This window comes from Salmo salar, chromosome ssa16 (genome assembly GCF_905237065.1).
Source record: "Salmo salar chromosome ssa16, Ssal_v3.1, whole genome shotgun sequence".
NCBI lineage: Eukaryota > Metazoa > Chordata > Actinopteri > Salmoniformes > Salmonidae > Salmo > Salmo salar.
In genome coordinates, this window is record NC_059457.1 from 84697892 (window position 1) to 84708270 (window position 10379).

Below are 10379 nucleotides of genomic sequence, written 5' to 3' on the forward strand. Positions count from 1 at the left end.
TAAACTATATCTATTATAATCAGCAAAGGTTTGTAAATCAAACTAGAGATGCAGTGAAGGGAATCTCTGACCAATTATCCGCCACCTCCCTCATGACTTGGCAAAATAGGTTGGCTCTCGATATGTTATTGGCAGAGAAGGGCGGGGTTTGTAGAAAGGTGGGGGGTCATTGCTGTACTTTTATTCCAAATAAAACATCACCAGAGGGGACTGTAACTAGAGCCTGGGCTGGGTTGACCGCACTAATAATACATCACCAGAGGGGACTGTAACTAGAGCCTGGGCTGGGTTGACTGCACTAATAATACATCACCAGAGGGGACTGTAACTAGAGCCTGGGCTGGGTTGACCGCACTAATAATACATCACCAGAGGGGACTGTAACTAGAGCCTGTGCTGGGTTGACCGCACTAATAATACATCACCAGAGGGGACTGTAACTAGAGCCTGGGCTGGGTTGACTGCACTAATAATACATCACCAGAGGGGACTGTAACTAGAGCCTTGGCTGGGTTGACCGCACTAAGTGAAGAATGGGCTGAAAACTCAGGGGTTAATACATCTGTGACTGGATGGTTTGATGAAATGTTTGGCAAATGGAAAACCATGGTAGCTACTATTGTGGGGGCGGTTATTGTTTGTATGGGTATGCTGGTATTATGTGGTTGTTGTTTTATTCCCTGTGTCCGAGGTTTGGTGGGTAAGGCGTTGGAGAATGCAGTGACTCAGCAGATGGTGAGGTACGGGCCTATCACAGAGTCTGATCAATGGAATGAACAATATACAGATCCAGACCTGATGGACACTGTTGATACATTCAATCCGGAGGAGCCGGAACTTCATGAGACTATATTCAATGTTTAGAGACTGTTTATTCAATGAAGATCATGATGAAAATCCGGAACAGAAGAGTTATGATTGGATGTAGTATTAAACAGCAATTGAGGAGTAGATGATGTATATACATTTAATGGTTTGATTATGATTTTATTTTCTAATAAAAAAGTGAAGCATCAGTGTGTAACCTTTAGTTAAAGGGTAAATTGTTAGAATAATTTGTATGTGTTAGAATAATGACTAAATTGTTCCACTCTGTCATTATAGGATAGGGTGAATTGTTTAATAATGGGAAGATAAAACCAGGATAAGGTAGACATGTTAGTATTGAAATACTTGGATGTAGGCCTAGGTCAGTCATTGAGGAGTATCGAATGTAAGTACATGTATTGGTTTTGTGTATTCTTATGTAACATTTATGTTTACCATAGAGTTTGATATATCAGTGTGAATTATTGAGTTATTAAGGGTGGATTGTTAAAGGAATTCTTGCTTGAGTGTAAATGATTAAATAATTCTACCCTGAATGTAGGGATAGGGTCTATATAGCCTGTAGAATAAGTAACTAAAGGGTTAAGCATAAGTCTCATCAGATTGACTAGGATAGGAGAGGAATGGAGGTCTGTGTGTTTAAGTAAACATCAAGAACTGTTAAACTGTGGTTGACCTGACCTAGCTTGAACCCTCTAGGTTTCCCTAATCTCAGAGATATGAAACTGTCGGCTGGGTAAAAATTTACGGTGTTGAGAGTTCTGGGGAAGAACAATTAACTCTCCTTAGTGTTAGTGTGTAATGTGTGTGCGTAAATGAGGAGCCTGGTATATAATAGATGTTTTGTGTATGAACTGCAGAGCGCTCTCCTGAATAAACTATTCTGATTCTTGTAAGCTGGTCCTCTGTCTGTGTTATTAAACCAGAATCTTACACATTCTGGATGGCAGACTGAGTATTTTAATTGAAGTTAACATTGAGAACATAATTCTCTTAACAATTAACTAGGAAACAAACAGAACTAAACGGAACTGAACAGGAGCAAGAGAAACGGGGACAGAACCTACCTGAATTTGTCCAATAGAAAGTAGTTTTCGTTGCAAAACGTTTTCCGTTTGCCAAAAGTTTTGCTATGGTCCAAAACCTTATGCTGCAGTGTGCTTTAAGGATTCTGATCTTTAGCACAATTATTGGAGAAAAAGCTGATCTGGTCGGTTTAAAAGACCAATGAGTGAAAAAAGAATACACCGAGGATCGGCATTGACTGCTATTTACCAGGAAGCACATACGTTACCAGGTTCCACGAGGTAAGAACACATTCTTAGAAGCAACAACCATGTAACCACAGGTCCCTCAACCCCCCAAAAATATATATACAAGGTGTCAAGTTACTGGAGAACCCCCCCCCCCCCAAAATTAAAATAAAATACATACAAGGTGTCAAGTTACTGGAGAACCCCCCTCCCCCCAAAAAATAAAAATAAAATACATACAAGGTGTCAAGTTACTGGAGAACCCCCCTCCCCCCCAAAAATAAAAATAAAATACATACAAGGTGTCAAGTTACTGGAGAACCCCCCTCCCCCAAAAAATAAAAATAAAATACATACAAGGTGTCAAGTTACTGGAGAACCCCCCTCCCCTCCAAAAATAAATACATACAAGGTGTCAAGTTACTGGAGAACCCCCCTCCCCCTCCAAAAAATAAATACATACAAGGTGTCAAGTTACTGGAGAACCATCCCCCCCAAATAAATACATACAAGGTGTCAAGTTACTGGAGAACCATCCCCCCAAATAAATACATACAAGGTGTCAAGTTACTGGAGAACCATCCCCCCCAAATAAATACATACAAGGTGTCAAGTTACTGGAGAACCATCCCCCCCAAATAAATACATACAAGGTGTCAAGTTACTGGAGAACCATCCCCCCCATAGTAGCACTAAGATCATGTTTCATCCATTTAGTTTCAAGCTTTAGGGGAACCCAGCCCAGGCATTGAGAACTTCTAACGGCTACAAAACAGTCCCTCTGTCCTGGGTGTCTGTGTGTCTGTCTAAGAGTGTCTATGTGTCTGTCCCAGTCCCACTCTGGGCTGGCATGGCCTTGTGGAGGGATCTCCAGAACCGTGATCCAGAGTTGGAGCTAGTTATCATCCTTCCCTGGTCCTGGGGGGTCCAGTGCAGAGCAGGCAGGACTCTGATGGCCCTCCGAACCAGTGGGGGCAGCGGTGAGGCTGGAGCCACCAGGCCCAGGGTGTGAGACAGGGGTAGAGATAGAGGCCTGCTGCTGGTTGGGCTAGTGGTGCTGGGGCTAGGACTGGGGTTGGGGCTGGTGGTGCTGGGGTTGGGGCTGGTGGTGCTGGGGTTGGGGTTGGGGCTGGTGGTGCTGGGGTTGGGGCTGGTGGTGCTAGGGCTGGGGTTGGGGCTGGTGGTGCTGGGGCTGCTGGGGTTGGGGCTGGTGGTGCTGGGGCTGCTGGGGTTGGGGCTGCTGGGGTTGGGGCTGGTGGGGTTGGGGCTGGTCCAGATGAGGATGAGCCTGAGGTGTGGGTCTTGTTGTAAGGCTCTGATGCCTGTCTCCAGTTCAAACAGACAAGTACTGGCCAGGTAGTCAGGACTCAGGACACACACCAGTCGCCTGCTGCTGCGGATCGCACACACCACATCCTCTGCATACGCTAAAGCACAGAACACACACACCAGACATGCATACACACACAAACACAAAACCACAAACACCACACAAGTGTCATGCTTGGCAGGGAGACATGACAGTTATGCAGACTGTCAAAATCTGACAGTAAAACAGTGACTCTGGGAACCACACATTCTTCAAAATACATTTCATTTGAAAGCTGCCATCTCTAGGCCAACTGTACATTCAATGGCAATGTTTTACAGTCTAATCTGGTAATGTGACTGTTTCTATTCACACGGCCTGCTCAACTATAACCTAGATCAGTTTGTGCAGTATAGCTAACTCCTATGGTCGTTGGCTGGCTCTACAGCACAAACTGGTCTGGGACCAGACTATCATGCGTCCTAAATGGCAGCCTTTCTCTATATAGTACCCTACTTTTTAGTAGTACACTAAATAAGGAATAGGGTGCCATTTGGGATGCAGCCTAGAACTCACCTCCGCCCGGCAGCAGGTCTCTCTCTAGCAGAAAGAGGCGGTAGCCCCACTGCCCCTCCAGAACCCTGGGCAGGAGCACCTCCAGTGGCTCCTCTCTTACTCCTCTTCCTCGTCCCCCCGCCTCCTCAGAGGAAGAGCTGGGCACGTAGGACACAAAGGCATCATATTCCTTGTCATCTACAGAGTCAATACAGGGAAGGAGAGAGAAGAGACATTCAGGTTACATGGTCAATACAGGGAAGGAGAGAGAAGAGACATTCAGGTTACATGGTCAATACAGGGAAGGAGAGAGAAGAGACATTCAGGTTACATGGTCAATACAGGGAAGGAGAGATAAGAGACATTCAGGTTACAGGGTCAATACAGGGAAGGAGAGAGAAGAGACATTCAGGTTACAGGGTCAATACAGGGAAGGAGAGAGAAGAGACATTCAGGTTACATGGTCAATACAGGGAAGGAGAGAGAAGAGACATTCAGGTTACAGGGTCAATACAGGGAAGGAGAGAGAAGAGACATTCAGGTTACAGGGTCAATACAGGGAAGGAGAGAGAAGAGACATTCAGGTTACAGGGTCAATACAGGGAAGGAGAGAGAAGAGACATTCAGGTTACATGGTCAATACAGGGAAGGAGAGAGAAGAGACATTCAGGTTACATGGTCAATACAGGGAAGGAGAGAGAAGAGACATTCAGGTTACATGGTCAATACAGGGAAGGAGAGAGAAGAGACATTCAGGTTACAGGGTCAATACAGGGAAGGAGAGAGAAGAGACATTCAGGTTACATGGTCAATACAGGGAAGGAGAGAGAAGAGACATTCAGGTTACATGGTCAATACAGGGAAGGAGAGAGAAGAGACATTCAGGTTACAGGGTCAATACAGGGAAGGAGAGAGAAGAGACATTCAGGTTACATGGTCAATACAGGGAAGGAGAGAGAAGAGACATTCAGGTTACAGGGTCAATACAGGGAAGGAGAGAGAAGAGACATTCAGGTTACAGGGTCAATACAGGGAAGGAGAGAGAAGAGACATTCAGGTTACATGGTCAATACAGGGAAGGAGAGAGAAGAGACATTCAGGTTACAGGGTCAATACAGGGAAGGAGAGAGAAGAGACATTCAGGTTACATGGTCAATACAGGGAAGGAGAGAGAAGAGACATTCAGGTTACATGGTCAATACAGGGAAGGAGAGAGAAGAGACATTCAGGTTACAGGGTCAATACAGGGAAGGAGAGAGAAGAGACATTCAGGTTACAGGGTCAATACAGGGAAGGAGAGAGAAGAGACATTCAGGTTACATGGTCAATACAGGGAAGGAGAGAGAAGAGACATTCAGGTTACAGGGTCAATACAGGGAAGGAGAGAGAAGAGACATTCAGGTTACAGGGTCAATACAGGGAAGGAGAGAGAAGAGACATTCAGGTTACAGGGTCAATACAGGGAAGGAGAGAGAAGAGACATTCAGGTTACAGGGTCAATACAGGGAAGGAGAGAGAAGAGACATTCAGGTTACAGGGTCAATACAGGGAAGGAGAGAGAAGAGACATTCAGGTTACAGGGTCAATACAGGGAAGGAGAGAGAAGAGACATTCAGGTTACATGGTCAATACAGGGAAGGAGAGAGAAGAGACATTCAGGTTACAGGGTCAATACAGGGAAGGAGAGAGAAGAGACATTCAGGTTACAGGGTCAATACAGGGAAGGAGAGAGAAGAGACATTCAGGTTACATGGTCAATACAGGGAAGGAGAGAGAAGAGACATTCAGGTTACATGGTCAATACAGGGAAGGAGAGAGAAGAGACATTCAGGTTACAGGGTCAATACAGGGAAGGAGAGAGAAGAGACATTCAGGTTACATGGTCAATACAGGGAAGGAGAGAGAAGAGACATTCAGGTTACATGGTCAATACAGGGAAGGAGAGAGAAGAGACATTCAGGTTACAGGGTCAATACAGGGAAGGAGAGAGAAGAGACATTCAGGTTACAGGGTCAATACAGGGAAGGAGAGAGAAGAGACATTCAGGTTACAGGGTCAATACAGGGAAGGAGAGAGAAGAGACATTCAGGTTACATGGGTCAATACAGGGAAGGAGAGAGAAGAGACATTCAGGTTACAGGGTCAATACAGGGAAGGAGAGAGAAGAGACATTCAGGTTACAGGTCAATACAGGGAAGGAGAGAGAAGAGACATTCAGGTTACAGGGTCAATACAGGGAAGGAGAGAGAAGAGACATTCAGGTTACAGGGTCAATACAGGGAAGGAGAGAGAAGAGACATTCAGGTTACATGGTCAATACAGGGAAGGAGAGAGAAGAGACATTCAGGTTACAGGGTCAATACAGGGAAGGAGAGAGAAGAGACATTCAGGTTACAGGGTCAATACAGGGAAGGAGAGAGAAGAGACATTCAGGTTACAGGGTCAATACAGGGAAGGAGAGAGAAGAGACATTCAGGTTACATGGTCAATACAGGGAAGGAGAGAGAAGAGACATTCAGGTTACAGGGTCAATACAGGGAAGGAGAGAGAAGAGACATTCAGGTTACATGGTCAATACAGGGAAGGAGAGAGAAGAGACATTCAGGTTACAGGGTCAATACAGGGAAGGAGAGAGAAGAGACATTCAGGTTACATGGTCAATACAGGGAAGGAGAGAGAAGAGACATTCAGGTTACAGGGTCAATACAGGGAAGGAGAGAGAAGAGACATTCAGGTTACAGGGTCAATACAGGGAAGGAGAGAGAAGAGACATTCAGGTTACATGGTCAATACAGGGAAGGAGAGAGAAGAGACATTCAGGTTACAGGGTCAATACAGGGAAGGAGAGAGAAGAGACATTCAGGTTACATGGTCAATACAGGGAAGGAGAGAGAAGAGACATTCAGGTTACAGGGTCAATACAGGGAAGGAGAGAGAAGAGACATTCAGGTTACAGGGTCAATACAGGGAAGGAGAGAGAAGAGACATTCAGGTTACAGGGTCAATACAGGGAAGGAGAGAGAAGAGACATTCAGGTTACATGGTCAATACAGGGAAGGAGAGAGAAGAGACATTCAGGTTACAGGGTCAATACAGGGAAGGAGAGAGAAGAGACATTCAGGTTACATGGTCAATACAGGGAAGGAGAGAGAAGAGACATTCAGGTTACAGGGTCAATACAGGGAAGGAGAGAGAAGAGACATTCAGGTTACATGGTCAATACAGGGAAGGAGAGAGAAGAGACATTCAGGTTACATGGTCAATACAGGGAAGGAGAGAGAAGAGACATTCAGGTTACATGGTCAATACAGGGAAGGAGAGAGAAGAGACATTCAGGTTACAGGGTCAATACAGGGAAGGAGAGAGAAGAGACATTCAGGTTACATGGTCAATACAGGGAAGGAGAGAGAAGAGACATTCAGGTTACATGGTCAATACAGGGAAGGAGAGAGAAGAGACATTCAGGTTACATGGTCAATACAGGGAAGGAGAGAGAAGAGACATTCAGGTTACAGAGTCAATACAGGGAAGGAGAGAGAAGAGACATTCAGGTTACAGGGTCAATACAGGGAAGGAGAGAGAAGAGACATTCAGGTTACATGGTCAATACAGGGAAGGAGAGAGAAGAGACATTCAGGTTACATGGTCAATACAGGGAAGGAGAGAGAAGAGACATTCAGGTTACATGGTCAATACAGGGAAGGAGAGAGAAGAGACATTCAGGTTACATGGTCAATACAGGGAAGGAGAGAGAAGAGACATTCAGGTTACATGGTCAATACAGGGAAGGAGAGAGAAGAGACATTCAGGTTACATGGTCAATACAGGGAAGGAGAGAGAAGAGACATTCAGGTTACAGGGTCAATACAGGGAAGGAGAGAGAAGAGACATTCAGGTTACATGGTCAATACAGGGAAGGAGAGAGAAGAGACATTCAGGTTACAGGGTCAATACAGTTTCTTGATGAATCATTGAAAATAGGTGTTTTTTTTTAAATTTCAGGATACTTCCCGAATTGACTGATTTCAATTTGAACTGACCCCAACCCTTTTTTAAACACATAATACAACACATCGTACTGCAGTGATGACAGTTATGACAGTGATGACAGTTAGGACAGTGATGACAGTTAGGACAGTGATGACAGTTAGGACAGTGATGACCGTTAGGACAGTGATGACAGTTAGGACAGCGATGACAGTTAGGACAGTGATGACAGTGATGACAGTTAGGACAGTGATGACAGTGATGACAGTTAGGACAGTGATGACAGTTAGGACAGTGATGACAGTTAGGACAGTGATGACAGTTAGGACAGTGATGACAGTGATGACAGTTAGGACAGTGATGACAGTTATGACAGTGATGACAGTTAGGACAGTGATGACAGTTAGGACAGTGATGACCGTTAGGACAGTGATGACAGTTAGGACAGTGATGACAGTGATGACAGTTAGGACAGTGATGACAGTGATGACAGTTAGGACAGTGATGACAGTTAGGACAGTGATGACAGTTAGGACAGTGATGACAGTTAGGACAGTTAGGACAGTTATGATGTAATTTCAAAGAACTGACAACAACAGGCTTTTTTTTCAGAACACCCAGCCATCTTTCTGTGTGGTTTGAGGTTGTAACAAGTCAAGTTGAAACAGTCATTTCCTGATTGCTAGATTTGAGGCTTGCCTAGAAGCTAGATAGCTTTAATCTGACAGTGTGTGTTTTCATGTGTGTGTAAGAGTGGGAGTGGAGGAGATGGACACCATATATCAGCCATTAGATACTTGGTAAGAGTGGGAGGAGAAAACCCCAAATCAAGATATCCTGTGATTTGTTTTCCTCATATCTTATCTTGTGGCTGTGTGTGTGTGTGTGTGTGTGTGTGTGTGTGTGTGTGTGTGTGTGTGTGTGTGTCTGTCTGTCTGTCTGTCTGTCTGTCTGTCTGTCTGTCTGTCTGTCTGTCTGTCTGTCTGTCTGTCTGTCTGTCTGTCTGTCTGTCTGTCTGTCTGTGTGAGAGATGTGTTGCTGACCTGTGGTGGTCTGTTTGTATGGCAGGTAGATTCTGTAGAGAATAGAGATCTCTAGCCAGTAGACATGCACTGTAATGCCCAGCCCAGCTACAAACAGCAGAGACACCACCGGACACACTATCACCAGCACACGGGAAACTGAAACAACATTACAAAATACACATTAGAAACTGGGTGGTTCGAGTCCTGAATGCTGATTGGCTGACAGCTGTATACCACGGGTATGACAAAACGTTTATTTTTACTGCTCTAATTACGTTGGTAACCAGTTTATAATAGCACTAAGGCACCTCGGTGGTTTGTGGTATATGCCAATATACCACAGCTAAGGGCTGTATCCAGGCACTCTGCGTTGCGTCGTGCCTAAGAACAGCCCTTAGCCGTGGTATATTGGCCACATACCACACCCCCTCGGGCATTATTGCTTAATTATTTGTTGTCTCAAATAACAGTATGACAAGATAGGGTTATTAAGTAAAAATACATTGCTAGTGTCCTCTGAAAAATGGATCTGACTCGTGGTAGGCTAACCTTGGTACCCAGAACCAAATCAGATGTAATGAGAGACTAGGGCTGCGTTCCAATTATCTCTACTTCCTCTAGATGTGGGAACTTGTTCATTACTCCCAACAAATTGAAAACCATTGGATTGGACCAGGCAGGTGCCAGAGGGAGTTGCCATAAAACTAGTAATTTCATTCAAAATCCATGAAGGGAAGTGAACAAGTGCACACTTGGGGAGAAAGCAGAGATGATTGAGACGCACCCCATCAGTATTCTTCTGGTACCTGCAGATTTCCTTATCAGCCTGATGGTGACGCTGCTGTTGCCTACAGAGTTCTGGGCCAGACAGGTGAAGGTGGAGTCCAGGTGTAGCTGGGTCACCTCCGGGATTTGAGCTGTCCTGGTGACCGTGAACTCAAACTCTTCAATACTCCTTTCCCTCACCTGCCTGGAGAGGAAACAGAAGGTGACCCTCTGGTCGGCTATGAAAAGCCAACTGGCATTTACTCCTGAGGTGCTGACCTGTTGCACCCTCGACAACTACTGTGATTATTATTATTTGACCATGCTGGCCATGTTCTGTTACCCGGGACAGCCAGAAGAGGACTGGCCACCCCTCATAGCCTGGTTCCTCTCTAGGTTTCTTCCTAGGTTCTGGCCTTTCTAGGGAGTTTTTCCTAGGGAGTTGTTCCTAGCCACCGTGCTTCTACACCTGCATTGCTTGCTGATTTGATTTGGGTGTTGCCCAAATGGCATCCTGTTCCCTATAAAGTACACTGTGCATTATGTAGGGACTAGGGTGCCATTTTGGGACGTAGGCATAGCCTACAGTGATACACATTATTATTTTAATGATAGGTGGGTGCCTGACAAAAAAAAGGTTCATGAATAAATCATTCA

The 10379-nt window shown here is 45.1% G+C and overlaps 1 protein-coding gene across 3 annotated transcripts in view; it reads right to left on the reverse strand.

The window, feature by feature from the left end:
• Positions 1–2523: 2523 nt before the first annotated feature.
• The window catches only part of LOC106591402 (interleukin-18 receptor accessory protein-like), a 12699-nt gene continuing 4843 nt past the window's right edge, over positions 2524–10379 (reverse strand). For all 3 annotated transcript variants that reach the window (XM_045698279.1, XM_045698278.1, XM_045698277.1), the window contains 4 exons: positions 9764–9927; positions 8976–9113; positions 3967–4143; positions 2524–3508 (listed from right to left, as the gene is read on the reverse strand). In XM_045698279.1, coding sequence (XP_045554235.1) covers positions 2898–3508; positions 3967–4143; positions 8976–9113; positions 9764–9927 — 1090 coding nt within the window. In that variant the 3' untranslated portion in view covers positions 2524–2897. The remainder of the gene's footprint in view (positions 3509–3966; positions 4144–8975; positions 9114–9763; positions 9928–10379) is intronic.